This window comes from Athene noctua, chromosome 1 (genome assembly GCF_965140245.1).
Source record: "Athene noctua chromosome 1, bAthNoc1.hap1.1, whole genome shotgun sequence".
In the NCBI taxonomy this organism is placed as follows: Eukaryota; Metazoa; Chordata; class Aves; order Strigiformes; family Strigidae; genus Athene; species Athene noctua.
Window position 1 is genome coordinate 190,374,796 of NC_134037.1, and position 17,378 is coordinate 190,392,173.

The 17,378-nt window shown below is 38.2% G+C and overlaps 1 protein-coding gene across 8 annotated transcripts in view; it reads right to left on the reverse strand.

Annotated features, from left to right (window-relative positions):
* LOC141961214 (cohesin subunit SA-2-like) overlaps positions 1-17,378 on the reverse strand; it is a 62,829-nt gene that overhangs the window by 28,529 nt on the left and 16,922 nt on the right. For all 8 annotated transcript variants that reach the window (XM_074907999.1, XM_074907961.1, XM_074907988.1 and 5 more), the window contains 6 exons: positions 15,989-16,193; positions 14,774-14,925; positions 13,580-13,653; positions 13,014-13,137; positions 8,202-8,300; positions 6,058-6,137 (listed from right to left, as the gene is read on the reverse strand). In XM_074907999.1, the coding sequence (XP_074764100.1) occupies positions 6,058-6,137; positions 8,202-8,300; positions 13,014-13,137; positions 13,580-13,653; positions 14,774-14,925; positions 15,989-16,193 (734 nt within the window). The remainder of the gene's footprint in view (positions 1-6,057; positions 6,138-8,201; positions 8,301-13,013; positions 13,138-13,579; positions 13,654-14,773; positions 14,926-15,988; positions 16,194-17,378) is intronic.

The window sequence follows — 17,378 nt, forward strand, 5'->3', positions numbered from 1 at the left end:
TCCCTCCTCAAGACAAGAGCAGGTCAGATGCAATAGCTCTAGCCATGTATGAAGAACTCCCTAATAACACAGAAGCAAAGGAGGGAGAAACAACCCATTTTCTTTGCAGCACAGGCTGACAGACACTCATGACACCACTTGAGCACCCAATTTTTTTTTTTTCCTGAATGGGAGGGTATACCTGTATATACTACTACAACTTTTCACAACCACTGCTTTCAATAATACAATGAGGTTTATACTCATAAATCCCACTCAAACGAGTGCTTAAGCGTTTTACTTGCCTCTGGAAGTAGCAGCACTTGACTACACCTGCTACCACTATCATTAATAATACCACAGTAAATGGGTGCCTTTCTTTTTAACATACATAAGCCAATCATCAAACATTCAAAGAATACTCCAAATACAGCAATAATACCGCTGCAAATTTACAGCCCTCAGAATGCCAAGCAACAGATAAAGGTTAAGCCAGAAGTGCCTGCCTGTGTTTAGGTGCCTAAAAATAAACAGGCATGGCCTTCCACATACCAATGTCATGACATACCATCTTCTCTGCACTTCAGTGTGAACATGTCATGAAGAAGTTGGGATATTCTAAAGGGAGATCACAGACCCATTTTGTTCTGCATGTGGCACCAGCTGGAATATTTTATATCTTGCTTTTTGTTCCATTTTACTGTATGGAAGAGACATGACTGCTGCCATTGCCTCTCTTGGTCTGTGCCATTGCTTATACCAAGGATAACCATCAAAATCATGACAGTAAAATAAAAATACACCTGATGCACTTTTCAAAGTTTTGCCACCTTATTATTTTTTGTTTTAATGGTTGTGCAGGGAAAGATCTGGTACACATTATGGGGACACTGGTAATCCAGGGTATAGCATCTCGATTTAAAAGAATATATCTACTGATTTTGCATTTTAAATTAAAGTTCAATGGCTAAATCTTCAAATACATTGTAAAAATATAATTCATGCACTGAGCGCTATCAACCAAAAAATGCAACGTCTGAGTTAAATTTTTTCAGTAGAAAAATCAGTTAATCTGTTGTTATCTCCCTCTTTCTCTTTCTACCCTGCTGTCACTGCAGGTATTTCAAGATGACACTTTGGTGATCAGAGACGTAACATGGTTGCCACTACAGTGTAACAAGAGTCCTTTCCCACCCACTTTAAAATAGGATTAGCATGTTTCAGTACACTGTGATTCTATGATTATGCTGTGACAGAACATGGGGAGATGCACATTAGATGGATGCTGTAGGCTATGCTGTTTTGGTTAAGAAACATAACCCTATGAGACATGCAATTCTTATTTTTATTTCTTAACTCTTCAGACAGGAAAGGTAAGATGTCAGAAGAGAACTCAAGGTTCTTGAATAGAGGTGCATGATGGCAGAAAACTGCTGAAGTTAACTTCCAAGAAAGCATAAACCTGAGAATGGAAAAGAGATGACAGAGGAGAAAGCATATGCCTTTGTTCCATTTTGGTCTTTCACTTTTGTTTGGAATAGGCTTGACAAAGCAGTACCATAACTCCACCTGAACTGGAGCATGATGGACCTGAAGGAATCACAAAAGAGCTATGAAGAATTCCATGCCATTTCCTTTTGACAGTACTGAATCTGCTACAAGCAGGTTATTGATGTAAGAAATCAGAACTGTGCAGAGTAATTTGCTTCACTGCTTCATATACTACTTTTATCAACTTCAAGATAACATTTCTTTATTTTTCCTAAAAGCCACTAAACAAGACAAAGGTGGATAATTTCCTTATTTGTATGCAAAGCATGTCTCTCCCCAGCTTAATTTTCGGATTCACATGAAAACGCTTTTTATAATAGCATTTAAGCCTTCAGTAAACTTAACTGGTTTTCTGCACAATGGCTTCCCTGAATAACCTTGCTAGATACAGTGAATTTGCCTAACAAACATCAATTTCTCCTCTGAAGTCCATGGCTTAGCTATGAAATAACCTACAGAACCATAGAGTTCAGCTCTCCGATAACAATGAATTACTTGTCACCGGACATCTACATCTACCACTAAAACTAATATATTACATTATTTACCATGGCATGCTCTGCCAAATCCAGTTTTCAGGTTTCTCCTACTGTGTAGCCCCTCCCTCTCCAAACTAAAACACTTTGCCCATTTAGTTGAGAATCAGAAGGGAGACTAAGATTTTTAATCACAACAGAGATGTACCCCTACTTGACTTGAGCCTCCTGTGCTAAGGAGACTGGGAACTTACATGCCTCTTTCTTGACTTTTAAGTTGGATTAACTCTACTGACCACTGTCAAAGCACTGTGGTGAGAATTAATGTATTTATCAGCTCCATTAAATGGCTTTTAAACTATTTATGTGAAGTCCTCAGTGGGTGCAATACACTCACAGATCTCAAAGGCAGCTCTTCTAGATTTCAGACTGGAGAGTTTTGTGTATAAAACTAAGTTTCATTTCTAGTTACATTTAACTAATGTAATACAAAGTAATTTTCCCCTTTGCTATTTACATATTCAAGCTATTTGTTGATTTGTCCCCCTAGGTGCACCGCTTGTAACTTTTCCTCATTCACTACTACAGTTACCTGATTACTTTTGCTGCTTTGTTAAGCACACATAAATGAACAGAATTGTCTGGCTGTAGGCACACTAAACTGATTCGCTTCCTAAAGTGCAATGTTTTCAGTAAGATTCCTTGGTCTCTCATTGTCACTCCTGTTCTCTCCCCTTTTTATTTCTTTCTAGTTCTACTCCCTCTCAGATCCTTTGCAACATTCATGCTAACAATTATGCATAATTCAGTAGCATTAATAATTTCTATTATGCTAAATCTCATAGGCTCATTTCAGTTTGGGGATCACATCACACTGTGTAAAAATAGAAACCTACCAGCCCAAAGACCTTGGCATTCAACTGAGACAACATGCAACAAACAAGAAGAAAAAAGTCTCAGCTCACAGAAACAGACAAGATGAGAATACAAACATGGATTTGGGAAAAAAAAAAAAAAAAAAACCAAAACACACCCACAACAAAACAGGTATACACATAGTGAGAGGGTTTTGATTCAGCACTGGATTTTTTTTTTTAAATAATGCAACACATCTAAGTGAATTGAAAAGATCAGTGTTTTCACCACCTCTCTAGCTAGCAAGAGAGAGAATGTAAAGGCCAGCATAGCAGATTTATGGGCCAGAGGTATGCAATATAATCAATGTATATTCCACAGGACTGGACTGCAGTGATGGTTAAGAGGTGATCAAAGCTGTTACTAACATACATGGAGCACAGCTCCACGGCAACCGTAAAACATCACAAAAATGCTTCACTGGCAACAAGGTCTTGATACTATACTCACCCAAAAGACAATTTATGGAAGCCAGTAAGAGAAAGTTACTGATACAGTAAATTTTCCCCAAGAAAGTCACAGAGCACCCAACAGACTAACTGGAGGAAAAAAATTACTCCTGGCCTTGCTTCTTGCCAACACATGTCATTAAAGGACAAAAGATTCATTCCAAGATTAGAGATATGTTCTAAAGGTCAGCACCTGACCAGTTAAGATTATATTATTTGTTAAAAATGCACGATTCCAAATCAAGTATAGGGAGTTCATGAGATAGAGGTTCTTGTCAATAGCTTTAAAAATAGAAACTTGATCTGAAACATCTTTCATGTCTCACTGAAAATGCAAGTTGGGCAACTAGAATTCAGTTGCCAAATTTGCAGATGACAAAAATGAGCCATCCACACAGAAGCCAACACAGTATGACAAAAGCAGAAAAAAAAAAAAAAAAAAGATTACATCAATGCATACAAGTAGAAGTGCCATTTATACAAGCTGTCATTTATTACACTTTAAAGGCAGGGGAGTTGCTGTCCCCAAACCCATTTCATGCTTTACTGCATGTATCAAGCAACATTACTGCTCAATAAGCAGACACTGGTTTTGAGCTATGAGAGGCACCTATTTGACGCATAATAGCCCTGAAATTTCTCTGGTCTGCAATACCAGAAGCGAGTCCTTTCTGACAATACTGTAGGTACTGAGGCATAAGCTCTTCCCCTGGTAGAAAAGCATCTTGATGCAGGCTCTTATCAAGCAGTCTGTACATGTGACTGTATATTGTCTGCATTCTCTTCACACAGGTTTTATAGACTGAACGGTACTAGTCTTATCAAAGAGAAGAGCTGTCATTGAATTTGCTTACTGAGTCCCCAATTACCACTTTTATCACTCTAATAATTAAGCCAAATCAGCAGGCCTCAGAGCAACTGGGGAGGAGGGGGGCAGAAAGGAGGACAGCTATGCAACAGATGAGCAAAAAGGAAGAGGAGCATGTATTTTCTATGCCTCCACAGAGCCTAATTAAAAACAATTTCAAAATGTATTCACTTTACTTATGAAAACTACATTTTATGATGGAGAAATGTCATTCAGAAAACTTTAGAAGGCATTTATTCACATTGGAAATCATATTTAAGAAAAATTAGGAAAAAATTCCTTTGGGGAAAAAGAAACATTGATCAAACTTTTATAGCTGCAGCTTGCATTAATGAGAACATGATCCCTTATAATAAAAGCAGAGATGATAAACAGCTGCAGTGCCAATATAGCACTTGTTAGTTCAGAGACAGAACAAGGGCAGCCATAACTGGTGTATAGCATCTTTGTACTTCAACAATGGTGTGCTGCTCCTCCTAGCACAGGGACACATTATACACACAGACATGGCATTGTGCATTGTTCCAATAGCTGCACACCATGGAGAACCAAGGGATGCAGAAATGGATGTTGTAAACACAGAAACAACAGAACCCTAGCTACTACTAGTGAGAGCCAAACAATAGTACTCCCTTCAGAAAACCATACTATGTTCACAGCGTCATATGCTGTTCTGATGTGTATGTTCAAGTAGGCCTATAGAAATGCCACTCAAATCAATGGAGTGTGAAGTGAGATAGGAGACCAGACTATAAAGAAGCACTTCAATACACAAATGTACTTTAAATTTAATGTAAATACCTATAATACCATATCATTTGGTCCATTAAAGTCTACTTCCTCACCTGGCAATGACCAATACTTCTGGCTTAAACAGAATAGCAAATCCCACAAGGCTGCTGGACAATGCACCATGCTGTACGTGGACATAAGCACCTGCATCAGCTGAATTCAACTAATACTCTGAGACAGAAGAGACACTTATTGAGTCCTAACGTCTCAACTCTATTAACAATGAAATGCAGTGGGGGTTTTATTCTCATTTTGCTTTGAAAAAGAAGGACAGAGAATTTATTCTTCACATATTTTTCAAATAAAGTCATTTCTAAAATAAACATGCTGCTCAAGAATGTATCAGAGTAGGATTCATATACTTCCGTAACATGAGTCTAGTTTTTCCCCACACTTCCACCTTGCTATTATCCTACCAAATCTATACCTCGTGGGTAATCTCCCAAGAAAACAACTCTTCTGTTAGTCTTCCACTTCAACAAACCCATACAGTTGCTCATTTCCTTTCAGTCAGTCTGTTGTGGGCTCAATAGCTCCCGGGTTCTCTGCCATGGAGCCAAGAATGTGAAAGTCCAAATTCTAGCAACAGCCTCAAAGCTCAAGGCTTCCTGCATCATGTGGGGAGACAGGGAATAGGCAGAGTTCCCTGAGCTCCTGGTCAAGGCCTGGCAACCGTGGGACAGCAGATGGGGTGGTGACCCCATCTTCAGTGGGGACTTCCCCCAAGACAGGCAGATCCTTTATTTGCAAAAAGCCAAAATGAAAATATGGAATTTCCTTTCAGAAGGAAGTATAAAGATATAAAAATGTAGTTTTCATACTGAATCTCAACACAAGGGGTTTTTTAACATTAGTATTTCCCACAGAAAGAAAATGCCATGTCTTGAGCAGCTTTAATTGTAACTCATATCCTGCCAGGAGCAACTGTTTCCCAGCACGTAACTGATTACAGGAAGATTCATCAGGATTGCATCTGGATCTTGTTGCCATTAAAACAATACAGTAAATTAAAAAAGAAATTATTTACTGTGACATAAGCATCAAGAGTTTCATGGCTTGAACTGCTACTTCATGGTCCTTGTCCAGAGGCATGGACACAATTCGATCCTAATGGATGTAAAATGACAATAAAAAGATGTAACATGGTTTGTTCTCAATAAACATATATTTTTTGCTACAGCTAGATCATCTACACTAGTAGAGCAGAGATTTATTTTTATTTCAGCAGCTATTTCCTAAGAGACATAAGGCAACTTGATTACTACCAAGTAGTTCCCCAGCCCCTGAAAATTAACAGCGTGTTAATTTTTAACTGAATTAATCATACAGTAATATGATATTTTTTATAGATGTAATGTATGCGTTCACAAGAAATCAACTACAGTCTACAAAATTAAAAGTGACTGACAACTTGTTTCTAAGATGTCACTACTGGCACTTCAGTATGTTAAATGAAGGTAGCCTCAGATTACAAGCATTATATAATCAGATTCTCCCATCAACAATGAAGTGCATGTACCTACATGTTACAGAAGCCAGTGCCTTGCTGGAAAGACAATTAGGACTCAAGTCATAAAGGTACTTCGTGGAATAGGAGCACTACTACTGGCCTCCAAAGTTCACACTATTGTAACTTGGTACACATGCAAACACCTCAGCAAACAGTGAAAATTTTCCTGTCCTATGTACCCAAAACCTCACACTTCTCAGTGTGGCCTACATCTAAGGTATATTAAGCCTCTGGACTTGCCTGTTTTGGGACTAACAGCTTTCTCGCTTAACATATCATTTCTAAATCTCTAGATTCATTCTACTTTGCACCTTCCTTTCCACCCCTTGCAGCTGGGTTGTGAGAGAAGTCCATAAATCCTGAGTTTGAACACTCAAGGGTTCAAGAGGAGCATGCGAAACTCCTGCTTGTGGGAAATGGATTGATTGATGGTTATATGATTACATATCCCATCACTGAGAAAGCATGATTGAAAGATTCCAGATCAGTCTGTATTTTGTGTGTAGCTGTTTGGGTTTATTTTGTTTAGAGGGGAAGGAGTTGTTATGTTTGGGTTGGATTTTTTTGATTAAGGGATGGAGTTTGCAACAATCCATTTGTATAGCATTCTCCACACAGAGGGAGACCACAGTACAAGCAGACTGGAGCTAGTTCATCAGTCTTCGAATACCAATCCTGCAGTTGGTTACACAGCTTACAGCAACCTTCTTATAGACAGAAAGGTAAGGGACTACCACATAACTGTTTAAAACAGGGATTAATCTTAGATAGCCAAGTTTCAGTCTGAATAATTTATTCTTAAGATACCAACAGTAATCTATTTCTCATTCTTTGAGGATCTGTTATAGATTATTTTTTACTATTAGCAACTGCCTTGACATACAGGTAAGCCCTGCAGCTTTTGCAAAAGAACATGAATTACCACCCCATGCAGGCATTGATTATGTACTGATTCAGAGGGACTGAGATATCAATCACAGCATCTTGAGCTTTCTTATTCAACTACTGAAAAGGCACAGCCCCTTTGGGATACAAGTAGCTGACAAAATCATTACCAAGGGTAGGATTAAAAAAAAATAAAGGGCTTACTTCTTAAATGAGTCAGTAAATTGGAATATGATAAAGGCAGTGTACAGGGTCAGTGCAGTCACAGAACAAGCTCTCAAAATTACAGCATATCACCTGACTTGTTCAGAAAGGAGATAAGGGATCCTTCTTCAAGATTAATACTAACATGGTGGATCAGAGAGCCATTCCCACATCAGTGTGATACATGGTCAGCCAATCCAGTATCTACAAGGTTAACCCATTATCAGGAGCAGCAAAAAAAGGGAGCTTTAGAATATGAAATTCTTTGTCATCTGCTAAAGATCCTGTAAATAAATCTGGGCCATTCTGGGTGAATGGTGGAGATAAGTGACCAGAGTGCATGCTAACACCATTTTGTGCATGAGCTAAAGTGAAACAGAAAATTCCACAGAAACAGAGGGAAACATCTCTGTAAAACTCCTTCATCCACTCAGTCAAGCAGGTTGTTTCTGCAGTACTCTAAGCTCCTGTCAGTCAAGAGAGTGGGGAGATCAGCTCTGATCAAAACATCAGAGTTTACTGTGTATATACCCAATCCAGACTTAAAAAACAGCAAACAGTAATCTATTTACCTTGAATCTGCTAGTAAAGAGATCCATCCTGGAAACAAGTTCTCTTCTGCTGTAAATTCCCTGCAGTCCCAGAAGACACTTCAACCGCACTTCAGCTTGCTACAAGACAAAGAGAAACTGGTTAACAGGAAAAAACACACATCTCTGATGTTATTCACTACAGGCATCTATATTATGTAAATAAGAGTTCTTTGTGGGTGCCTTCAGCAGACTACCCAAATACTGCCTCATCTTCTTAGTGGTATCAGTACCACTTCGTTTGTGTGCACACACGGGTTTCTCTCTCTCTCTCACACACATACAGAGGAAGCCTATAGTGAGCCAAACTCAAAGGTGACAGGGAGCCTGACACAAACTTTGCTAAGAGGGAAAAATACTGTCAAAGATCTTACAGTTAATAAAAGCAACAGAATGCAAAAGATGCAGGAATTGTGCTATTTACCTGTTAAAGATACTAAGACAAGAGTATGGATGACCTACTTAATACAATCAGCATTCAGCAAGGATTTATTGCATACTATTAGTACTGCTGCTTCATAGGAGCCTCAAAAAGAAGTCTTTTCCTTATCCAGCTTTTAAATTATCTCATGCATATTGCTACACCTCTCAAATGACAAAGCCTTAAATGGCACTAGGAAAGTCATTTTGAGGATCTAACATAGAAAAATCACCATGTTCCATAAGCTTATAATGTTAAGGACATCAACAAAGACACTTAAATGAACTGCAGGCTTTGAATCAGTCTCTTCATATTTCTTCCTTAACTCCTCTTGCTAACAATAGCAGTAAGAATAATCAAGGAAACTCAAGAAAGGAGACCACCTACACATAGGCTATCTATTACTACAAGTTCCTGTTCACCTGCTTCGATGGAAAGCAAAGGATGATACCCAGTAGCAGGCTTTGACCAACAGTTTTGCATAAGACAGCTTTTTGCTAGAAACATAAAATGAAAGATCAACAGGTAACAATGAGTACTACTCTTGAATCTGCCTATGACAGACCAGCAGTACATACTCTATACTGTAATTTAAAATTAAAGTCCTTGTCTGAGAAAGAGAATGTTACCTGCAACTACTGCTTCCTACAGCCACAAGGGCTCCAACAGCATCGAACTCATTCACAAACAGTCCTAACTTGCTACCCACCACTGCACAGAGGCACCAACTCAGCTCAGTCAATGTACTTCAATTCTGGCTTCAGCTGCCCTCAGTATTTTATCACAAGGCTTTGCTTGTGAATAGGGACTGCTTTTGTGCTTGGGGAAAATTAAAAAAAAAAAAAAAAAAAGGGAAAAAAGTTTGCGATGGTTTGTTGGATAGTCACAAAGCCCTTGGTACACAGCTAGTAATGTCATTTGCATTTGTCAGTCAGGCGGCATTCAAGCGTAGGTCTGCAGATATAAAGTTTAATACATTAAACTACACCACCTGCCTTCTAAGGTATCCTCTTCCCACCTGAAAGCTCTCACTCATAATCCTATATGTATATGTTTCTTTTAAGTGTTGAGAAAATTAACTCTAGTAACTATAAACAAATAAGTACTTTTACTATGACTAGTTCAGCTATTTTCCTGTTTTCAGCTGCATTTTCTCCTTCTCAACCATCTCTCCTTTTCTAGATTCATTGCTCCTCATAGTTTTAGAAGGATGTCAAGTAGTTTTGAATGATCAATAAGCTATCTCACTACTTACCTTCAGCTCCTTTTGACAGTAATGTAGGCAAGTACAAACATCCAGCCATCTACTCCCCTCAACAGAACTACCATTCTAATCTTGATAAAATACCTGCCTGTTTGGTCTTTCAAAGCTGTGACAGAATGAAGGGGAATTATGTAAGCACATTTTCAGGATACTCTGAACATACACAGTCCCTCAGCTGCATCATACTGTATTTCAACCCTGACCTGCAAACAGACCGGCAGAAAACATCAGAAAGACAGTGGGCAGCTCTAGTGACCTCAGAGAGTTCTTCATGAGTTCCAGCACTGTTTAGACACATTCAGTTACGAGATTTCAGCCTCACCACTATCACAGAGATGGGACCATTCAATAAGCCTTACAAATACAGGCTGGAACCTGGATGATTTGATGGAGTTATTGGGTCATTTTTTTCCTTAACACTCCCCAAATAATAAAGTGGGAAAACTAGGTCAACTTCTGAATTACTCCTGAAGAGCAAAGGCAATACAGCTTACCTGCCCTGTCAAGATAAAACAATTTTTAAAACTGCCCTCCCTCCCCCCAAAAAACAGTTCATATGCAAAGAGATGACCTGTGGAGCAGAAATCCACTATGTAAACATGACCATTTGAAGAAAGAAGTACTTCAGAAGTACCCATAATCATGGAATCAGTTTCTATAGCCATGTTGAATGGGAAGCAAAACTAAAAACCTTTCAATTTCCTGAAAATTACCAGGAGGATCACATGGTCAGGACACAGAAATTCTTTTCAACAGTAAGTTTCTGTTTCCACAGGATTTCTTTGAGTGTTTTTCATAGTCTAATGAGAAAACCTCAATAACTTGCCCTGAAGTTCCAGACAAAGCTATTCTAACATTCCGAGTGTGCATCTCCAATGTATTTGCCTTCCTGTCTGCTAGTTCTGCCTTCCACTTTCCCTATCCTTATTCTTCATTGTCTTGGTTTTTCTGGTCTTGAACTCTGAACTTTGTATACAGCACTTTCCTTCAACACCTACAGCTCGGATCAGCAGTGGTTTGGTTGGATCTGGATGCCAATTTAGTAGCTATATATTCCCTTGAAAGAACACTACCACCTCTGAGCGCAAGTTAGGTGCCTGGGTTTCACAAATGCACTGATAGGTGACTGGGCTTACAGACAACATTGTTCAACTGCACATATCTGTCAGATTTAGTATCAACCGTTGCTTGATCTTCAAAACTAATAAGTTAAATTATTTCTAGCAGATGAACATAAAATATTTGGAAATGCATTTTTATAGCACTGTCCCACAACTTCCAACTGAGCCAAAGACAGATCCTCATACACAATTTTAAGCATATTACCACTGAATTCAGAACACCTAGGAAATTCTTGCACCTAGGAAATAACCTTACACATAAAAATACAATGTTTCATATCAGGATATAATGGCAAAATGGTAACTCACGGGGAAGAAGGAATGATTATATTCAAATAAGAGACTTTGAAGACAAAATTTTAATTTTATACTTCTCCCTTCTCTCTCCGCTTTAAAGCCTCCCAAATGATTCAACTTAATCTCTGTTTACAGTACTGTAGATGATGTTGGCCAGCTTTTCCCCTGACGTTAGAATACTTTTGTGGTTGTTCCACTCTAGGGCCTAAATTATTTGGCAAACTTCTTTACATTATATTCTAAGAGAAAATTGGCTCTGGGAGGTATCAGTTCCTTGCCACCCACCTCCAACAAGATGGGATGGAAATGTTTATTAAGGAGGAGTAGTGGGAAATAACATTCAGATGTATATAAAAGCACCACTGCCCCTGTTGCTGCCAAAAATGCCCTGCTCTCATTTTGGAATCGGGCAATTTAACAGTGGCTGCAAATCACAATGCACAGCCGGGACTGCAAACACCAGTAATGGCACACTGCCAGGTCTCAGCCAAATGTGGAATATGGAAGACTTCTCACTTTATCTCACTCTACTTGCATCTACATTGCTTTCAGATAATAAGCTTTAGAAAAACAACCATTTCCAGTTCCCAGTAAATTACACTGGATGAGTGGATGAGCTATGTGCATTAATCAGAGACACCAGCTGTTAATTTTCACTGTACAGCACTGGGAATGAAGACACATCATCTTCAAAAATTACTTTTCTTTTGAGAATCCTCCCAACTGAACATATACTAAAAAGATATTCTGATCAGATAAAATTTATGCAGGAAAACACAACAGTTCTTGATACATCTGTTGTTTTAGAAATCTAAATACTACCTGTACAGTAATAGCACAACACAGGGAAGTAAGAGGCTTTGTGCTCCCCCTCCTGGCTTTTTGGTAAACTACAAATTCACTCACAGAACACAAACATTATCTAAGGCTGACAAAAAAAAGGAGGATGTTTTGGAATTTATATAAAAGCTATATACACTTTAAAAGGTGGCCTGCGGAAGTACAGTGTGCCAATTTCGGTAATTAGCCGTTCACAATAAATATCCCTATCCCCCTAAAATCTCTCATGCACTTTTAGAAGCATGAAAAAAAGCATGGTTTTGAGTTACTGTTTTCTGTTTGTTATTTTTTTGGTTTGGTGGGGTGTTTTTTTGTTTTATACATGTGCCCCTACTCAAAAAGAAAAAAAAAAAAAGCTTACTATAAGGAAAAGGAGAAAAACCTCTGCAAAATGACTGGACTTTTGTAAATATTTTCTATACCTATTTCATTCCAAATGAGAAACGCAATATTGAAGACTATTTTACTATAAGCAATACCTATTTGTTATTTTAAACAAATCCAACAAACCTAAAAGCAGAATTTTAAACAAAGTTTAACACCGCATGTGCTTAAAGGATACAGGCCATTTTACAATTGAGTAATGACTCCCGGTTCAGTAATAGATGAAGATAACTGCACACAGGGACACACGCTGCTACTGAACTGGAAGAAATGTTTTCTGTTATTTAGTGCTACAACGGCTTTAAAACTAAAACCTGAAATGGGGAAGAAAGTAAACTATTTTTAGTACTACCACAATCTTGAATATCTTCTCTCAAGAATTTAAATGTTAGGATTCTTTAAAAAAAAAAAAAAAAATGTTTTTAATTTCCATCTTCTACTCCCAGTAAGAAAAATTAAAACTTTACCTTATCATATAGCATCCACCCAATGTATTTTAAGTAATTATCATTTAAAAAAGCATCTGGGTATGTTTTAATCCAGCTGCCAAATTCTTCAATGCAAGTTGCTCGGATCTCAGGGATCACATCACTGTGAAATTATAAAAATTGTAGTATTAATACATTAAAAATGTGTAATAGATACTATTTTATTTGCAATATTCTTATTTTGTGGAATTGCAGAAACATGTATAATCCAAAATATTACAAGTATCTTCACATTAGTGTTCTACGTTAGTCTTCAATCAACAGTTAGGCCACTTTTAGCTACAAATGTTTTAGGCAATGATTTTTTAAAAAAAATTCTGGATATCTTTTCATTCACAAATGCACTGCTCTTTAGCCAGCAGGAAGAACTTCAGAAACATACTTAAAGGTCCTTTCATAAGCCCAAATTCTTTAAAATAATTTAACTGCTACACTTTCCTTGACACCATCAGTGCCTCTAGGACGTTTAACCTGATTCTGGTATCTGGACAATCTGAGCAAGAGTTTCTTGGGACTGCATACCCACATCACAGCTTTATTCTTACCAGTATCGGTTTAAAAAAGTCCCTTTGAAAATAGCGTTCATCATGTTCTGTATCTCTAGGAGTTTATGCTCATACTGAAATACAAAGAGAACTGAATGTTAATATTGGTCCCACAATTCACTACACAAAAGAGTTGCATCAGTGCACTTACAATACTACTGTGGTGCAAATTGCTTGTATATCAATACACAGAAAGATACAGGACAGCTATAAAGCAATCTTCACATATAGGTCCAAATTCTCTTTTTATGCACTTAAACAGAGAAGAAAGGCAGACGAGAATTCTCAAAATGCACCTATTCCACAACTGAGCCCTGAAAATCCAGTTATGAAGTTCTGGAAACCTAAGTCACTTAATAAAAACATTCTCTCATCAGCAGCATCAGGAAGGATGACAAGTTTAGGTTTTCCCCCCAATACAAACATTTCCTCTGTTTTTCCCAAAAGATCAGTTTTATGATGATACTAAAAACCCATGTCTCACCCAAACACTTCTTCCCACAAAAAAGGGGTTGTTCCTGTTACAGAGAATTCCACAGACATCCAAAAACTCAGAACACAGGTAATTGATTCTAATGTCAGGAGAGAAGGAATTATGCTTTGTGTTCATACATCAAGTCACCTCTACCCTCAAGCCAGAATCATTTCTTACAGTTATAGGCTTGTCTCTGGGAGTCGACAAGGAGCTGCCTGGCTGAGCACGGAAGAAATAACAGAAACTGAACAGCAAGAAAGATACAGGTCATAGCTGAAGTTACAACTATTTTTACAATGCATTACTTATATGGAGATGACAACTATTCTTTGTCCTTTTTCATTCATTGAATTTCAGTTCAAGAACTAACATTTTGGCTTGTAATTCGTATAAACATATGCAAAACTGCACTCTCACAGCACCAGAGCTACTGATGGAATTACATGTGTGTGTAAATCCATATTTGTGTAGCGAGCAAGAGCTAATGATGCCAATTTAGAGAAGCAATTAGTAGTACAGACATCACAAGTTAAGAGTACATAGGGCAGTTATTACCTTAGTCATTTTTGTACCATTTCATCTAGCCATTCACAATTGCTCTGTACCATGCATTAGATAAATACGTAAACCTCAAAGAACTGCAGTGACCCAAAAGCAAGCTGTCAGCAATCCCTCTTTTTACATCTTCATGCATCCCCCATACAAGACACCTGCCTAACCTCTTTCCTTTTTCTCTCTAGCTGGTCAAGTCTGTAATTGGTCCTCTTGCCACTTATCCTCTTCTTCTCCACCTCATATAATCTTTGAGCGTTGTGCTTGTTGACATCAAGGTTCAGATGTATGCTTACAATTGCTGTCAGAAGTTTCATTGCTAAAAATGAAACAAACCCAACGTATTTAGCTTAGTTCAGAGATATGTAGCAGAAATATATTCACCACAAAAAGGATATGCTTAGCCAAATCCAGTTTATTATCCAAAATACAAACACTACAAGATGATAGTTGCTGGGGTTTTTTTTAAATTCAGTGTTTATTTTTAAGGCAGACAATGATTAAAAAAAGAAAATATATTATTAGTGATTTATAACTCTTGGCCAGAGTTCTAGTCAAAGTAGTAAGATACTAGACAAGTCTCAGTTTGTGTAATTTTGAGTTTTCTGCAAAAGAATCTAGAGTTGTGAAACAGGTGACTTTCAGTTACAAAACAACAACAAAAAAAACCAACAGTGAAGCTAGCCCATAAAAGACCAGGAATTTTAATATTTTACTTGAACTGACAAAAATTCACATTCCTCTAAGGATTATCATAGATTTCAAGTGGGGTTTTTTGAGCCTCCAAAGAAACAGCATACTGTAGAACAAATTATACTTTAAGTGCTCTTTGCATGGCAAAGATGGTATTTACTGGCTTGGGGGGGGGGGGGGGGGGGCAGGGAAGAGGAGTAGCTTTAGTATCATCATGATGCATGAAACAAAAATGCATAACAAACAACATCCTTTTTAGTACAGGTACCACAAGAATAGCACCTCTCCAAAGCAAGCTTTTCCAGGTGAAGCATTTAATGCAACCTCATCACATTAATTAGCAGACAGAGGAAAATAACAAAATAGAAAACTGACTGAAAAATCAGTTACTGAAAAAAAAAAGAATCAGCACACAGTGTAATTCTAAAGTTAATCATGTAAGGCATTAATGAAAATTTCTTTATAAAGAAAAAATTGATCTACATCTCTCCTATTTAAGCATATAAATTGCATTCGGATACACATGGGAACAAATAATTTATTACACTAACACACACTAGGAGGAAGGCACTGTCAATGCCTAAGTGAACAACCGCTTCACTAAAGAGAGCTTTTCAATTTTGAATGGTTTTGTTTGTACACAAGTCAACAAAACTCACCATCTAAAGCAACTCTGTGAGTTATTTTACCTGCCAAAGTGCTTGTGTGTCTAAATGCTCTGACCATGGAGTCCGCTAAGTCTGTAAGCAGAGAAATGATAGTGTTCATCAAATAGCTATCATACAGGATGCTGCACTGGCACTGTTGGACAAGCACTGCAATAAATTCACAGAAATTGGCCTTAAACTTCTTCCAGTAGGGTCCTGTTCTGATCAGTGGGTAGTCTTCATTGTCCTGCGCGAGAAAGAAAAGTCAAGAGAAAACACTGATTAGTTTTGTTCGTGCACACCATTCACATCTCTTCCACTGAGTATCAGAGAGTTCTGCTGACAGTCAGCTTCACCTCAGTCCCCCAATAACTTTTATTCATGGTTATTATTCCAAAGCAGGGACATGCAACTAGGTTACAAGCAAGTACAAAGACAAACTAGTTTCACCAGAGCTACATTATCATGATAGCTCACATCTGAAAGCAATGTATGTGAGGCAGTTACGGACAAATGGGAGAGGGCATGTGAAGCCACAGCATCACAAATAATTTGCACTGGCATAAACCACGAGCACTTCTGGCCTCTTCTACTTTCCCACAGGTAGTAGTGCTTCCCCACTTCCCTCCCCTTCCTGTTCCTGCAAGTGTGTGGTAAAATCCAGGAAGAAATGGAAGTGACTGAAAAGTGAAAACAAACAACTGTGGTGTGAGCAGTATGGGACTGTTTTCCTCAGCAGCACTGCCAGTTTAAGCAGTTTATCACGCTACAGCTTAATGACAAATGTTAAGTCGTTCACCTATACCACCAGCACCTAGGTCTTTGAAAACCTCCACAGTAACAGTAAGTAAGCAACCCTTTGACCTTATGCAAAAAGCAAGTTACAATAAAACCACAAGAGTGTTTGCAGCACAGTTGATACTGCCAGGAGGAAAGCAGACAGATGGCAGTTAAATGACTTCTCACACAAAATAGTGTGCCTCGTGAAGAGCACACTAGGAATACTTTGTAGACTGCAATCTCAGGCAATGCGAACATTTATTTCATTTGCACCTCACAGATCCCAGGAATGGCTCTGAATATGAATTTGCATCTTGATGTGTAAACAAAGCCAGGGAACTCCAAAACTTCACTCACTATGAAAAACTCCATCCTGAAGGCAGGCCGCTACTCAGCTGGTATTCAGACATATTCAGATGTAATTCTAACACATAGCTTCACACCCAGACAAACCTCATGTACTTATAAAGTGTACTTCATGCTCTTCTCTTGTAACTTCGTTTCCAAAGCACAGGACCCTCTGCTTTCTTGAAAAATAAATGCAAACACAGACTGATCTCAGGGATGCCCACAACCCAGAGCACATTGGGAATTTGGGATGCATTCCTCATCAGGTTCTAAGAGTCAGTTCAGAACCTAATAGTCAGTTCAG